Source organism: Drosophila hydei, unplaced genomic scaffold, assembly GCF_003285905.1.
Source record: "Drosophila hydei strain 15085-1641.00,03,60 unplaced genomic scaffold, DhydRS2 tig00000001-arrow-pilon, whole genome shotgun sequence".
Lineage (NCBI taxonomy): Eukaryota > Metazoa > Arthropoda > Insecta > Diptera > Drosophilidae > Drosophila > Drosophila hydei.
The window spans coordinates 4793494-4807844 of NW_022045643.1; the positions used below are offsets into that span (position 1 = coordinate 4793494).

Below are 14351 nucleotides of genomic sequence, written 5' to 3' on the forward strand. Positions count from 1 at the left end.
GCCTTCAGGCAGGCCTGACTCATCTAAGCACATTTTACAGCTGCAGCTCAACCGACCTTAGCCCAGATATAAACTATAAACAGTTCGAGTTTAACTCAAGCATATTTATTGCAGCCCAAATCTGGACAAAGCTTAGGCATCCTTGACCAACAGATTATAGTTTGGCTTGCCAGCGCTGCGCGTGCGCAAAAACTCGGCCTGTACCTCGGCTTCCATATAGAAGGCCATCACAGCAGCATCGCGTTTCATGCGCTTCAGCCACTCCGTCTGCAAAGCAATGATGAGGCTTGAGCGCAGTAGATGCTAGACTTAGGCACTCACCAGATGTGGAAAACGTTGCTCATCATAGTTGTAGTCCTCGCCGCGCTGCAGCTTTAGCAGCTCGAGTCGCTCGCACCAGGGCCAGATCATGTAGTCCAATATGCCCGTCTGTTCGCCGCCAAAGAAGAGCGTGCCACGCCTGCTCAGCTCCTGCTCGTATATATCTAGGCCAGACCAGAAGGGCTCCAGCTCTCCGCCATCGGAGGCCTTGAAGAAGGCGCCGAGAACGGCACCAAAGCGTTCGATGAGCAGCTTCTCCTGTACCTTTTTCAGCGGATCACGTGGATAGAGCGGACGCAGTGGATACTGCTCGTCCAGGTATTCGCATATGAGCAGCGATTCGGTCAGCACGGGCGGACCTGGCTCACGCACCAGCTCCAGCGCTGGGACCTTGCCCTGGGGATTCTTTTCGAACAGCCAGTCTGGTTTCTCTGTGAGATTTATGTAAATGCTGTGATAGGGTATCTGTTTGGCATCTAGCACCAGGTGCACACGCTGGGCAAATGGACAAAACCGCATAGAGTAAAGCCTCAGAATGCCATCCGCTGGCACATCGGGCGTCCCAGAGCCTACAGGATAAATTTGTTGACCAACTATAATCGATTCTCGAGCTGCTCACCTTTTGCCAAGTGTCTGCCGCTGCTCATGGTGTGTGATGCTTGATGCTAGACGCAACTGGTGCTTAGAACTCATTTAATCAGCGCTTTATAAGGTTTTCTGCCCAAGTGCCCTTCGCCGAAAGGTGTGCATTACCTGGTTGAACTTGGCGGGCTGTGTCTGAACGATAACCTCTGAGACATTGTGGCGTGTGACACACATAAAACCAGCGCAGTGCAGCTTGACTAAGTAATATTCATAGATATTCTTATTCTGTCTTGCTATTCTATATTCCACAAACATTAGACTTAGTCTAAAATATTGCATTGTTTATTTGTATTTAGCCAAATATAACTCCGATCTGAATAGATCAAAACGTGTGTAACAACGAGACAAATTAGAACTTAAGCAAGCATATCGTAGTTGGCATTGCCGGCTTTACGGGTTCGCCAGAACTCCACATGTTGCTCGGGCTGGACAATGAACGACTTTACCAAGTCATCATTCAGCATGAGCTTAACCCAGGCGTTGAGCTTGGCGAAGCGCAACGTGTCAGCACCAAAGATATAACGATCCTCGAGCACAAATTGGAGCACAGGCAGACGCTCAAACCAGGGCCAAATCATGTAGTCCACGTAGCCTGGCTTGCTGCCCGAGAAGTAGGACGTGCCACGCTTGCCCAGCTCCTCCTCGAATACATCAAAAGCACTCCAGAGTTCATCAGGTTCGGCATTGTGCACTAGAATTTTCATGAAGTTACTGGTCACTGCTCCGAAGCGCTCTACCAAGATCTTGTCCTGGGCTCGCTGCAATGGATCCTTGGCGAGCAGTGGATTCTCCGGATACTTCTCGTCCAGGTATTCCACAATGATGAGCGACTCAATCAGAGCCGGCTGATCACGTTCAGCAACCAAATGCAAGGCGGGCACCTTGAGCAGAGGACTATAGTCCACTAGCCACTCGGGCTTCTCCGTCAGATTAATGTAAATTGTGTGATGTGGCAACTTCTTGGCATTCAGAGCCAGATGAGCCCGTTGGGCGTACGGGCAAAAGCGCATGGAATAAAGGCGTGGCACGCCATCATCAGGCAACGCCGGCCGTGGAGAACCTACAGTATTGGCATTTCAATTGTGATTAGTCATTCTCCAAATATAAAATTACGATAAGAATGTCTAACAACATTTCTGGATACGTCAAACATGTTTCTGTCAACAGAGCACGCAGCCAGTGAGTGATTTTTCCTACTAATAAGCGGCCTACCTTTAGTCAAATGCTTGCCAGCACTCATAATTACTGGTTGAAGTCTGATACGGCCAAAGAAAGTCGTTTTGCAAAGCAATTAAAATGTATTCTTTATCCAGGCAAAGGCTTCGCTTGCTTGCGAGTGTTAAAGGCAACTAAATAAAAAGGCGTCATTTGCTCTTACTTAAATGTCATTGAATATTAAAATGGCAGAGTCGAACTCTTGCTCTCAGCTTTTAGCTGTCATATGTCATGTTCCTTCTAGTTGAGGCCGCTGAGGCAGCAAACGACAGTGAGCGCCAATTTGCTCGTTGTGACGCTCGTGAGCGTAGCGGCTGCTCTTAACGCTTAGCATTCAACATGGAGCGCGCAAGCTGTTACGCTCTTCGCATTCCATATATGTCCAACTCTCTCTCACTCTCTCTCTCTCTCTCTCTCAAGTTTTTGCTTTGTGCTTATTTAAAAACGATTTCTTGTTTATTATGCGAATAAATCGCGTTTGCTACATGTTCGATTTTTAGTTGTACACCATTTTCGTATTTAAGTATGTAGGTGTATTTCTTTATATGTGTGTGAGTGTGTTTGTGTTTGTAATCGCATACACATACACGTATCCATTTACTTAGTTAAGAATCACGATGATTTGTAAATATGTATATATACATATTTATGTATTTTGGTTTATATATATATATATATATATATATATATATATATATATATATATTAATGTTTGTATATTGGGGAAATTCCGCTTTACAACTTTTAGATTTTAATTGAATTGCCAACTACTAAGTACACACATTTAGATACATAAGTAGTTTGTTTTTTCTTTTTTTTTGGTTTGTAATTTTTCAAAAATGTTCGCTTCGGCGGCCTTTCAAAAAAATTAACTTATCCTATTTACAAAATGCTTAAAAACTCTACTCAAAGAAGTGTTTATAAAAATATAAAAAATATATCTGCAGCAAAAAACACAAAGTTCGACATATAAAAAACATTCGAATAAGTTTTAGCTATTATTATTTGAATTCAAAAATAATTGAAAGCTGCTTTTTAGTTTGAAATTCAAAAAACATTCATTGGACTCAAAAAGATTTCTGACAATAATTCCACCAAAATTAGTTAGATAATTGTTGTTGAAGTTGTTAGTTCTATCACTAAATAAAAATGTTTGCCTTGAATATAGCATTTGATATACGATTTTTGTAAATTGTTTCAAATGTTTGGGATTCGTTATATTTGCGCCTGATTCGGTGCGCGAGTGGGGAATAAAGTTTAAAACTACAATAGACTTTAAAATACTACAGAGTTAAAGTTTTAATCGTATGTTTTTTGTTTGTTTTTGTTTTGCATCGTTGCCTGACGATTCCGATCCTAAGTTTCGTTTACAGTTTCGTTTTAAGTTGTAGTTGTTTCTTTTAGTTAATTTCATTATTATTTTTTGCTTTTTTTTTCGTTTCTCTATAAAATATGCTGTGTTTGCTGCATTTTGATCACGGTTCTTGCTGTTTCGTATAAATAATTTTTATAATTTTTGGTTTTTTGATTACTGGAACGACTTGATTTTTTCAAAAAATGTTCATCTTATTGCTTCTCTCACTCGTGGCCTGACTGCTGGTGGTCTTGTTGTTGTTCTAGTTGTAGTTGTTGTTGGGGCTCTGCTTGTGCCTGCGCTCATGCGGTTGAGCTGTTGGCCAGTCCTGGTGATCCGGTTGTGGCGCCATTTCCTCTGCTGCTGAGGGCTTGGCCTTGGCCACCACCTAGTCGGCTGGCATTCAAGTACTTTTTATGCACCACAGCCGATGCTGCTGCTCCTGGCGAGTTGGCGACTGCCGAACTGACGACTGTGTGTTGCATTTGGCTAACGGAGGCAGTAGAAGAGTTGTTGTTGTTGTTGTTGCTGCTGCTGCTGCTGTGAACAGAGTGAACAGAGAGTTCAACAAGTGCTCGATTAGGCAGGGCTTTAGGACACACACCCCTTCTGTTCGCCATCCTTTTTGCTATTGAACATGGCCAGCTCGATTTCCGTGTGTTGGCTGTTCATATGACGGACCCATTCCGCAGGCGTTTCAAAGGAACTGCAACAAAATGAACTGCTATATATCGGCATTTAGATAGATTGCCATTTGATCTTACGTGGAGCAGAGATCGCAGAGCAGTGTCACATGATCCATGTTGTTCTCCTGTTGCTGTGCATGCGAATGAGGGATGGGAAGAGTTAAGGGCTTGTCCAATACACCAATGGCTCCAACGGCACTCACCGACACTCTGCGTCGCTTCTTTGGCACGTAGGTCTTCAATGCTCTCAGCGCCAGATTGCTGTTGGCTGTGGAGCTGCTGCTGCTGCCAGTGCCGCTCACACTGCTGCTCATTACATTGCCCGTTGGCTCGGCGGCATGGGTGCCCAGGTGACGCACCAACATTTTGGTATCTTCGAACGACTTCTGGCAGATCTCACAAACGAGCAGCTTGAAATTGTTGTAATCACGCAACGTATGCTCCTCTGCATCGTCCTGTGGCGTGGTGTTTGCCTCCAGCTTGACGGCGCTCATCTTAAAGTCCAGCGGCTGCTTGGGCGACAGCTGCGCCTCCTGGCTCAGCTCGTGGTTGTCGTTGGGCAGCACTGTTGATTGATTACCGGTTGACCAATCGGTTGGCTCCTGTTTTATGGTCAGAAAACTATGTGGATGTGGCGGCGTGGCCAGGCGTGGTGCAGTCGTTACTTCATAGGACTTCACCACGTGCTCATAGTGCGGGGCATCATGTCCAAAGTATTCGTGGGGTGGGGCTACAAATTGACACAAATATAAGTAGTTATACAAGTGTTGCTCTTTTAGAGTGACAAAACTTTACCTCGCTCACAAGATCTCTCGCGGCGCAGACGCCGCTCGTAGACCATGCCCACATCGTCCCTATCTCGGTCGCATAGTGGCTCCTCTCCCAGACGTTCCCGTTCTGCATAGTCCGTGCGGCGTAATGTGGAGTCCGCTGGTTCGGTGGACGGTGCAGCCAGAGGGCAACTGCTACAGCCAACTTCTGTACAAATGGACATTTGTTGTGGTGGCTGGGCAGCTACTGTAGTTGTTACTGCTGCTGCTGACTGTGGTAGACTTTCAACTTGGCTGGCTGCCGCATAGCAGCACTTGTCCTCAGGATCAATGGCCACCTCCTTATTGACAGAGATGCCACCAGCAATCAGCTTGCTACTGCTCGCCACGCTGAGGAGACCCGTGTGACTGGCCATTTTAGGTGACTTCACAATCACCGGACTGTCCTTTGGCATTACGGAAGCGCCCAAGCCGCGAAATTGCTGCTGCTGTTGATGATGATGATGCTGATGCGAATGCGTATGTGGATGTGGGTGCGTATGCAGGTGATCCAAAGAGTAACGAGCCGAGCTGCTGTTGCTGCTGCTGCTGGCCTTGTTGCTGTACATATCACCGGGAAGCTGTGCGGATGACATGGGCGGTGGTGGCGGTGGCGGCGCTAATGAAGATCGTGTGCCATTCGATACATACAAGGCGCCGGGCTCGCGCTGATGATGGAGGTGGTGCGCGCTACTGCTGGCCCCACTAGACGTGCTTGTGCGGCAAAGACCGCGTATCTTTAAGATTTCTCCACCACGCAGCACTTCATTTAATATATCATTGGAGACCGTTGCCTCTCCACTGTACATATACTGCACAAGGATTTGTATGGCACGATGACTCAGATCAGGCGGAAGCACTATGTAGAGAACGCCATTGGGCGCTGTAATTGGCGCTGTCTCGAACATGGTGGCAAAGAACTGGCTGCAGGAGCTCAAAATAAATTTGTGCGCTGATATGCCCACTGTGGGTATATCTGAATTGATGCCACTGTTGCTATACGAACTGTATAGCATAACGTCGGCAAACTTCTCATTCCTGCAAGTTGTTAAGATAAATGCATTAGTCAACTACTAGCTCCCAGCAGTATTAATGTACTTACTTGTAGAGCGTGGCTATGGAAGTATTCAAATAGGACAAATGCGAGTCCCATTTCAGATGATAGTTCTCGGCGGCCATTTTTCGGCCGTAAAGCGTTAGCTGAACGCAACTGTTGTCTCCTATTTGGTACATACAATGAAAATAAAATACAAAATCAATAATAAAATCGATAAGTGGCGCGCAAAAATTAAGTATCAGGTGAACGTTGCGCAACACTGTATGTGCGATGCTATCGAAACGCCTATCGAACTATCCAAATATATTTGTTTTGATGCACTCTGTGCAAGTAGTAGCGAAAATTTGTTTGTTTATTTTTCTTGTTTACTATGTCCACGTGTGCTGAATTTGATAATCGACTTATAGAATTGGTGCGTGCCAATCCAAGTTTGTATGAACGTGAACTGCGTAAGGCACCGTACGATTCTAGTAAAAAAAAGAAAACAGAATTGTGGTGCAGCATCGCAACATCCCTCAAAACTGATGGTTAGTTAGTGTTGTTTGAAATTTATATGGAACGATATGTTAAAACGCTTTCGAATTGTTAGTCAGCACCTGTATAACGCGTTGGAATTTCATTCGGGAGAAGTTACGCCGGGAGCTGTTGAAAGAGCACTCCGATTGGACCTGGTTGCCAAAGCTACAGTTCATTGGACAACACAAACAACACTCCAGCAGCAGCAGCCATCACAGTAGTGAACGACAAATTGCAAATATAACTGCACCTCCAACTGTTAATTGGCGCGCACAAAGCACCGAGCAGGTCATCGAAAATGATGAGGACGATGCGCTGCAGGAGGCAATGGACGAACAGCATGCATCTGCAATTGTTTTGCAACCACCACTAGCAACACCACCACCAGCGCCTGCAACTTCGTCTAGTGACGACGCCATGAAACGCATTGAAGCTTTGCTGCAGGGCTTGGGCGCCAATCGTATTAAGGCTGAGAAAAAGGTTTTGGCCTATTTGTGCAAATGCAATCTGCGTGCCCTAAACGATGAGCAAATCGATGATATATTTATTTAAATAAGTCTTAAGTAAGTCGGATTGTAAGTCTTTTATTTTACTCTTGGGCTGGACGCAAAAATCGACGACGTAAAGCAACTCCAACTATGACGCAGTTGAAACGTTTCGTCTCACTGTTGGTCAAAGAGTGCGCGCGCAAGCAATAACATGTCCAATAACCATGTCTGGCTGGTTTGGGTGGGTGGGTGTTTGGGTGTGTGAGTAGACGACGCCAAGCAAGCATTTAGTTTATTAATTTCGATGACACTGTCCTGCATGGTTACACATAAAGGCATACTAATGCACCAGGCCCACCCCGGTCCCTCACAACACCCCACCAACTGCCGCTCTATCAGCTAATATGAACCACTAATACTTCATGCAACATGCCCGTCGCCCACCTTTCTAGAGTTGATGTGTGTGTAGTAGCTGTAGCGCATTAACACCACATTATCGATTGATTTGGGCAAAGGCACGCACAAAAATCGATAAGCATGCAAAGCCAATGCAAAGTAATGTATATATAGTTCAATTGTTTAAATACTGTTCAACTGCTTATTAATCTCTGCAAAAATGTAAACTCTATTTATTTATTGGAAATAAATGTTTTCTTTTTAAAAGTACGCGCCTAAATTGTTAAGTGTGTGTGCGAGTATATTTAATAAATGTATATGAAGTTTGTATGATTCACCTTACGCTTTCCTTTGGCTTCGATTACTTGTAACGGTCAAAACAAATTTACAGCTACTTTCTGGTTAACTTCGTATGTTATTTGTTATTGTTACTCTTCTTTTACAACATTAATGGTAGGCACACGCACAAACACGGCGACGTTAAATGCTGCGCAGCGCGTCCAAAGCTCTCGCTTGTCAGCGTACTAATGGTCACAGAATAGGACTTTAACTTTAGTCCTGGCCAGACTCACACATACAAAGCGTCAGACAAAAGAACAAAGAGAGTAACAGCGGGAGAGAGAGCGCGCGTAACCGTGAGAGAGCGCGAACGTGCACTCACGTGCGCATTGTTATTGTTGTGGTTGGTTTGATGTAACACACACACACACACTAATAAAGAACGCGCGTAAATTGATTTTTCTTATCGATTTGTTGCTTTAGTAACTGAAGGTTTTTTCAAATTGGCTGCGGCTGCGCCTTGGTTTCAATTGTGGGAACTTCTTGTGCCAGTTTCTTAATGATCTGCTCCTGTTCTAGCTGCATTTGTGTGGCTGTTGAGGTATCCTGTTTAAATAGCTCACGCAAAAGCATTGTTGCGTAAACAGCTGTTGGCAATGTAAACTCTAGCAGCAGAGCCGTATAGTTGCTCTCTGACTCAGCGGGCTCTGGTGTAATTTCAATGTTTTTTAACTGCTCCCAGTCAGAGGCTATCAGTGTGTCCTCATGTGTTCTATACCGACGAAAACTCCATTTCAAATCATCGGTTTTTATGAGTAGTTTACGGTAGGCACCACCTAGAGCATACGTTTTTTCCTTGTGTCGCAACTGCTCCGAACTTAATCCGACTTCCGCGAGCATTTCTTCATACCAAGCGCCACTCTCATTGCTGGGATATGTTATATCGTAGCCAGGCAGAGGGAGTACAACATCTGATAGTTTATATTTGCCTCCGGCTATATCCTCATCGGTAAGTGGCCGTACTTTACGTTTGAAGATTGATTCCTCCTCCTCTTCTAGTGAATTGTCACCTTCGCCTTCCAAAACATCATCCATGATTTCGTCAGTTTCAGCAGGAAGCACAGTCTCGTCTGGGGCATCAACTTTCTGACCGCTCTCTTCCTCAACGTAAACTAAGTCTCCAGGAATAAGTTTCAGTCCAAACTCTTTGATACGTCGCGAAGCGATGCGATTGAATATCAGGCTCTGATAGGCATGAGGGTATAAAAGTAGCATATTACGTGGTATGCGACGTAAAGCTGCTGCATAATCATTTTCGCCATATGTGGCTAGGCCATCCAAGAGTTTCTTTTCGATAAACTTATTTCCATAGAACTTGGCTGCAGCAGCAGCTGAATCCCGATTCTCCCACCAAGCCTCGCGTATTGCACGCATAAACTCCACGTCATTGTCACGAGGCTTTAATATTAACTCACATGCCAACTTGTAGTCGCGCTTGAGCAACGCCACACCCACCTCATGGGTGGGTACACTGGCGCTGTTTCCAAACCGCTGGAGGCCATAATAGTTGATAAATCCGCGCTCTTTAAGTGACTGCAATGCGAGCTCAATGTGATCTCTAGGCTGTGTAATGTGACGCAGTGCAATTCGAAATCGATTTCCCTGCAGATCGCCTAACTTCAAAGTTTCGGGCCGGAAGATAAAGTTTCCAATATAGACATTGCCCATGCCTCGCGCTGCATTCGCAATAGCCTCTGGAGTGCGACGTTTAACACAAAAGCGTTGCGTGGTTTTAGCGCGCTTATCTTTGGTGCCACAATAATTCACCTGCGATGGATGCAGACTGTTGATAAATAAGCAATAATTATATGATATGGATCTGGAACGCACTTAGACTGCTGCCTCGGAACTCACGTTAAGCGATTTGCTATCGTTGAAGCCACCTCACTCGTATCCATATTCACTTTATGTACCAGGAAGCTAACAAAATCATGTGGAAAGTTCCAGCGGTTGTCAGCTACATGTAAGAGACTAACTTTTAGATTTAATTCAAGTTTACGACAGGTAACTTACAGCGTCCTGGCTTGGGCTTTGCTATGCGTATTATTTTCTGCTCTTCCACCTGTTGATCTGCCGGCTGGTCAATTGTTTTGGACACCAATTTGTTCTTGTAAAGCTGTTTCACAAGGTGATGTATTAGAGTACGTTGCTCCTTAGTAAGGCTGGTAACATTCACGTCCACTTTCTGCTCAGTTTTATTATCATATTTGACTGTTGACAAGTCGGCTATTTGTTGCCACACTTCGTTGTCAATAACTGTTGCCAGCTTTTCCCGCCATTCGTCCAATACAGCAGGATCCACAGCTGAAAATGGTAAATGGTTAAGATTTCAAAATAATTCTCCTTAAGTACAGCTACGAACGTTCAATTTCCATCTTTGGAACATTTAGGTCATTTAGCTGTAGCACGTGTCCCTCAGTGTCAATTTCGTTCACATGGAAGTCGGAGAATCGAGATTTCAGAATGCCCGTAAAACCAGATATTTCTGCATTTGTGAATTCCGTTATACCCACCTGATTCTCGAGCAGCGTACACTTCTGCTGTGGTGCTCTGTAAGGTAAGCCGGTAAGTAGTTAGAAACTTTTAATATATTAAACTTCACCTGTTGCGTGACTGTGATTGGCCGTTGCCATTGCTATGGCTTAAATGCTCCTTTTTTTGTCCACGCCAGTTGTTCTTGTTATATGGTTTAGATTGAAAATTACGACGTCCTCGTCCTCGTCCTCGTCCACGCTCTTTACCCATTTTTAACTAATTGTTTGTACAAACGTTTCTTATTGCTCTTGTTCTTTCCCAGTATCGATATATTCTTTGACACGCGTTTCGATTTACTTCAGCCATTCACAAGCATACGTATCAACCATCGACGCGTAGCGATAGTTACGTAGCTGCGGTGGCTTTGTTACAAAAGTTTATGAAAAATAATACAAAAACAAATTAGCACTAAGCCACGCAATTAAAGTCATCTTAGAAACGAACAAGTCTTTCTAACAAATTGTGATAACAAAACAACAGAAAAATGCTGCCACACATAAGTGCTGAAGAGAACATTCCACCCGTGGGACGAAAAGTGTATATAAATCCCAATTTTCATAGTCAAGTGGCGAGTGCGCTGCAGCCTCAAGGCCGTCAAAGTCATGCGCCTGAAACATGGGAGCGACCAGCCATACATATAAATCCGTATTTTCTGCAGCGACAGCGCGAATATCAGCTGCTGCAGATGCAACAGCTTCAACAACAATCGCATCAGCCACATCTACAACAGCAACAACCTCAACAGATACAACAACCACAACAAGTAACATATTATCAGCAAACTGTTGCTTTAGAATTGGCGCCGCCTCCTCCCGCGAAAATCATAAGTAAAGCAAGCACTTGCCTAGTGCGCAAACAGCCTGTAAAGACGCCACCCTTTCAACGACGTGTGCAACCGCCCTTGGTAAGCATAACCAAGCGAAAACTCGTTAGACAAAGTGCACCCTTAGTAAAACCAGCATTACTCGCAACTGCCAAGCCCACAACTACAGTAGTAACTGCTGCAAAGCGTACCAAATACAAACTAGTGCGAGCTATATCCCTAACAGCACACCGTAGTACACCCTTGGTCAAGAAACGGAGAACTAAAGACTTTGTGGCGCGCTATGCACTGAGACGCACCAATGATACAATTACTGGCAAAAAATTGAGGTAAGTTTCATTCATAGGTTCAGCACCCTCAGAAGAAGTAGTTTTAATAACTAGCTTTACTTGCAGCTTAAAAAAATCGCATGTGTTAAGGCCCAGCGTCAACAAATCGCTCAGCATGGTGAGCATACATGGCGTAATGTACAAGAAGACAGCCAAGAACAAGCTGACCAAACTAGATCCCAACGTCTCAGCGAAAAACTCAGTGCCAGCTCAGCTGCAGAAGGCAACTAGCTCGGTTGGTCGTACGTTGTTTGTGCGTGGCACCAAATTCGTGTTGGATCCTTCTGGCTGCCGTTTGACCCGTGTGCCCGCTCATAGCTCGCAGTTGATTGTAAACAAAAGCTTGCGTCGGCGTATTGATATCGGCGGCTTGACATATGTATCCTCGCCGAAGGCACAAAATGTTTTCATACGCACCAGCAATCATGTGTCGCGTGCCCATTTAATGACTGCCAAGCAGCGTAGTCTTCAGGTGCTGAATCGCTCGCTGGTGAAGACAAATGTGCCATGTGCAATATATCAAAGACTGGGAAAGTGTGCGGCTCATAGTCGTGGAAAGTGTCGGCGACTGCACGACAAACGACAGGTGGCCATCTGTCCAAGGTAAGTACGATCAACTATCTAGATATGAACTTGAACTCCTTCTCATGGTTTGTTTGCAGTTTTCTACGAGGTGGGTGCACCAAGAAAGAGTGTCTGCTTTCGCATAATGTGACGCTTGAGAAAATGCCTGTGTGTCGCTACTTTTTACGTGGCGTTTGTGTGCGTGAAGATTGTCCGTATCTGCATAAGAAACTGAGCCGTAAGGCCGAGATATGCATTGACTTTCTACGTGGCTATTGCGCGCGAGCCGCTGATGTAAGTTTTACTCCACAGCTTGGTCGATTCTTATTCACTCCTCTAATACTTCAAGTGCAATATGCGACATGAGTTTGTGTGCCCGGAATATGCGCGTAGAGGCAAGTGCGAGCTAACCAACTGCATTTACTGCAAGCAAATGAAACAGCAAACAAAATTAGCTGCAGTGCGATGTGCACCTAAACCTAAACCCAAACCCAAATCCAAATCACACTCCGTTCCAGCTATTGAGACTGCAGCAGATGAATTGCCCAGTAGCTCGCGCTATTTCGTTTGCGAAAATGATAAGTTTCAGGTGGAAGCGGCAAGTCAGGAAAAGGATGATGAGCAGATAGATGAGGCTGAGTTGGATGCAGATGCATCATCCAGCAGCAGTGGATTGCGTCAGAGACCTAAACTAGGCCAGCTACCCGCATTTATACCATTGGGTGGCGGCGAGGAGTGAACCAGACGACTGCCTAGGAAAAATGTTTCAGGTACAAATTAATTCTTTTAAGTATGTAATTAAGTTGGCATAAGTTTTAATTTCCTTAGTGCTTAGGTTCAAAACGTCAAATAAAGTTCACGCTATATTCAAAGAAAACATTTGAATGTGGCCATTTATCAGTCACGAAAAAGAAAATGTGTCTATTTTAAATATTATACAATTAGTGGTGTTCGAGGTATTAAGCTAAAACGAATCATCCTCGCCTTCATCTTCATCGTTATCCTCTTGATCTTCGTCTTCCATCTCGTCCTGCACATTTCCGTACATATCTATTTTGCTGTCCAGAAAGCGAAAGTCTTTCAATATGTGCAACTTGTTGCTGAAGCCAGCAATGGACATGAAATTGAAGGGATTCGTTTGCCACACTGACGAGTAGCTGGCGGTGTGCTCGACGGGAATGTTGGCCTGCAATGTTCCATTGAGCGTATAGAACTGTACGTGATTGTGCTCGCCTCCGATGAGCACTGAGTCGTCTACAAATTCACAGACATGCACGCGACCGGGATATTCAAAGGTGCGAGTGCATTCCATTGAGCGTAAGTGCCAAATGGCTGGACGAGGACCGCCGCCACAGACCAGCCAGTCATCATTGACGGACACGGCGCCAATCCATTTGCCCCAATCTGGACGTAGTAGTTGTGGATTCTTGTGCGGCTCTAAGATTGCTGTTGGTTCCTTTTGCTTGTCCGACCAGAAGTGCACAGTGCCGTCCTCCCCACTAGAGTAGATACGTCCATCCGGATGGCCGACAACGCAGTGCACATAATCTGTGTGCCCGCGGTATTCGCGCTGTATGCGTCCATCCTCCAGATCAATTTGATATACGACACCGTCTCCGCAGCCAGCATACAATGTCTCCGTTTCAGAGCATAGGTAAAACGAGTTCACATCTGGCACCTCTACTGCATCCACTTGCATGGGTATTTTGATTTCCCAGACACGTTTTGTGCTCAACGTTTCATCCTCTTCGTTCCATTGGATCCCGTATATGAGTCCAATAGCACCAACTATTAGAAAATCGCGATGAAACGCAAGACAGTTGATGTCCACATCACTGCCTTGCGGAAACACCTTCAGCTTGCTCGGCGGCTCCTCTGTTGCCTTATTCAACTCATTTAAACTGAAAAAAAATGTTTAAAAGTCAAAGAAAAAGGCTCTTATCTCAATCATTTTACCTTAGTACGAAAATATCGCCAAATAGATTGCCAGCAAACAGGAACTTCTGTGATGTTGATATGGCTTGAGCCAAGACATTGTTATAAGCACGTTTTAAATCAGTTTCTTTCATTTTTGTTGATAATTTCTTAACAATATAATCCAAGACGCGTTGTTTACGCCGGCTGTTCTAGATAATCGAATACACTCGTGCCGATAGTTGGCATAGTTTTGTGAATATATCGATATGTTGATCATTTCAAAAAGGTGGCAACCTTTCAAAACGTTTGGGAAGTAAATTTAAATAAATTTTTAATGTTCAATAACAATAAATATTT

The 14351-nt window shown here is 44.6% G+C and overlaps 7 protein-coding genes across 8 annotated transcripts; 2 read left to right on the plus strand and 5 right to left on the minus strand.

Moving 5' to 3' along the window:
• Window positions 1–83: 83 nt before the first annotated feature.
• On the minus strand, window positions 84–1127 carry LOC111601724 (pyrimidodiazepine synthase). Its single transcript, XM_023318447.2, has 3 exons — window positions 941–1127; window positions 322–890; window positions 84–267 (listed from the first exon to the last, which is right to left on the minus strand). The coding sequence occupies exons 1-3, from the start codon at window positions 966–968 to the stop codon at window positions 133–135; spliced, it is 732 nt and encodes a 243-aa protein (XP_023174215.1). The 5' UTR covers window positions 969–1127; the 3' UTR covers window positions 84–132.
• An 80-nt stretch (window positions 1128–1207) lies between these two features.
• Window positions 1208–2339, minus strand: LOC111601725 (pyrimidodiazepine synthase). The gene is made up of 2 exons (XM_023318448.2): window positions 2179–2339; window positions 1208–2026 (listed from the first exon to the last, which is right to left on the minus strand). The coding sequence occupies exons 1-2, from the start codon at window positions 2204–2206 to the stop codon at window positions 1323–1325; spliced, it is 732 nt and encodes a 243-aa protein (XP_023174216.2). The 5' UTR covers window positions 2207–2339; the 3' UTR covers window positions 1208–1322.
• A 908-nt stretch (window positions 2340–3247) lies between these two features.
• On the minus strand, window positions 3248–7894 carry LOC111601722. 2 transcript variants are annotated; one of them, XM_023318444.2, is made up of 7 exons: window positions 7826–7894; window positions 6133–6250; window positions 5017–6068; window positions 4425–4951; window positions 4300–4352; window positions 4140–4241; window positions 3248–4072 (listed from the first exon to the last, which is right to left on the minus strand). In XM_023318444.2, exons 2-7 carry the CDS (start codon window positions 6207–6209, stop codon window positions 3838–3840), a joined length of 2046 nt encoding a protein of 681 aa, XP_023174212.1. In that variant the 5' UTR covers window positions 6210–6250; window positions 7826–7894; the 3' UTR covers window positions 3248–3837. The 2 variants fall into 2 exon arrangements, with proteins under 2 accessions (XP_023174212.1, XP_023174211.1); XM_023318443.2 differs by having other exon boundaries at window positions 3248–4075.
• LOC111601726 (transcription factor Adf-1) lies at window positions 6376–7660 on the plus strand. The gene is made up of 2 exons (XM_023318449.2): window positions 6376–6614; window positions 6677–7660. The coding sequence occupies exons 1-2, from the start codon at window positions 6458–6460 to the stop codon at window positions 7153–7155; spliced, it is 636 nt and encodes a 211-aa protein (XP_023174217.1). The 5' UTR covers window positions 6376–6457; the 3' UTR covers window positions 7156–7660.
• Window positions 7728–10633, minus strand: LOC111601721 (pseudouridylate synthase 7 homolog). Its single transcript, XM_023318442.2, has 5 exons — window positions 10429–10633; window positions 10189–10376; window positions 9840–10130; window positions 9681–9783; window positions 7728–9609 (listed from the first exon to the last, which is right to left on the minus strand). Exons 1-5 carry the CDS (start codon window positions 10569–10571, stop codon window positions 8265–8267), a joined length of 2070 nt encoding a protein of 689 aa, XP_023174210.2. The 5' UTR covers window positions 10572–10633; the 3' UTR covers window positions 7728–8264.
• A 49-nt stretch (window positions 10634–10682) lies between these two features.
• Window positions 10683–12840, plus strand: LOC111601664 (zinc finger CCCH domain-containing protein 3). The gene is made up of 4 exons (XM_023318348.2): window positions 10683–11513; window positions 11580–12116; window positions 12176–12371; window positions 12427–12840. Exons 1-4 carry the CDS (start codon window positions 10846–10848, stop codon window positions 12814–12816), a joined length of 1791 nt encoding a protein of 596 aa, XP_023174116.2. The 5' UTR covers window positions 10683–10845; the 3' UTR covers window positions 12817–12840.
• Window positions 12841–13018: 178 nt separating this feature from the next.
• LOC111601715 (THO complex subunit 6) lies at window positions 13019–14208 on the minus strand. The gene is made up of 2 exons (XM_023318434.2): window positions 14034–14208; window positions 13019–13978 (listed from the first exon to the last, which is right to left on the minus strand). Exons 1-2 carry the CDS (start codon window positions 14144–14146, stop codon window positions 13042–13044), a joined length of 1050 nt encoding a protein of 349 aa, XP_023174202.2. The 5' UTR covers window positions 14147–14208; the 3' UTR covers window positions 13019–13041.
• Between the last annotated feature and the right edge of the window lie 143 nt (window positions 14209–14351).

Coding starts and splice junctions, on each gene's coding strand:
- LOC111601726 (XM_023318449.2), top strand. CDS start 6,458: ATGTCCACGTGTGCTGAATTTGATAATCGACTTATAGAATTGGTGCGT. Junction 6,615..6,676: donor AACATCCCTCAAAACTGATG/GTTAGTTAGTGT, acceptor TCGAATTGTTAG/TCAGCACCTGTATAACGCGT.
- LOC111601725 (XM_023318448.2), bottom strand. CDS start 2,206: ATGAGTGCTGGCAAGCATTTGACTAAAG. Junction 2,027..2,178: donor TGGCAAGCATTTGACTAAAG/GTAGGCCGCTTA, acceptor CCAATACTGTAG/GTTCTCCACGGCCGGCGTTG.
- LOC111601715 (XM_023318434.2), bottom strand. CDS start 14,146: ATGAAAGAAACTGATTTAAAACGTGCTTATAACAATGTCTTGGCTCAA. Junction 13,979..14,033: donor GGCGATATTTTCGTACTAAG/GTAAAATGATTG, acceptor ATTTTTTTTCAG/TTTAAATGAGTTGAATAAGG.
- LOC111601724 (XM_023318447.2), bottom strand. CDS start 968: ATGAGCAGCGGCAGACACTTGGCAAAAG. Junction 891..940: donor CGGCAGACACTTGGCAAAAG/GTGAGCAGCTCG, acceptor TTTATCCTGTAG/GCTCTGGGACGCCCGATGTG. Junction 268..321: donor AGCAACGTTTTCCACATCTG/GTGAGTGCCTAA, acceptor ATTGCTTTGCAG/ACGGAGTGGCTGAAGCGCAT.
- LOC111601664 (XM_023318348.2), top strand. CDS start 10,846: ATGCTGCCACACATAAGTGCTGAAGAGAACATTCCACCCGTGGGACGA. Junction 11,514..11,579: donor ATTACTGGCAAAAAATTGAG/GTAAGTTTCATT, acceptor CTTTACTTGCAG/CTTAAAAAAATCGCATGTGT. Junction 12,117..12,175: donor CAGGTGGCCATCTGTCCAAG/GTAAGTACGATC, acceptor GTTTGTTTGCAG/TTTTCTACGAGGTGGGTGCA.
- LOC111601722 (XM_023318443.2), bottom strand. CDS start 6,209: ATGGCCGCCGAGAACTATCATCTGAAATGGGACTCGCATTTGTCCTAT. Junction 6,069..6,132: donor TCCATAGCCACGCTCTACAA/GTAAGTACATTA, acceptor AACAACTTGCAG/GAATGAGAAGTTTGCCGACG. Junction 4,076..4,139: donor AAGGATGGCGAACAGAAGGG/GTGTGTGTCCTA, acceptor CTCTGTTCACAG/CAGCAGCAGCAGCAACAACA.
- LOC111601721 (XM_023318442.2), bottom strand. CDS start 10,571: ATGGGTAAAGAGCGTGGACGAGGACGAGGACGAGGACGTCGTAATTTT. Junction 10,377..10,428: donor CAATCACAGTCACGCAACAG/GTGAAGTTTAAT, acceptor CTTACCTTACAG/AGCACCACAGCAGAAGTGTA. Junction 9,784..9,839: donor AAAGCCCAAGCCAGGACGCT/GTAAGTTACCTG, acceptor TCTTACATGTAG/CTGACAACCGCTGGAACTTT.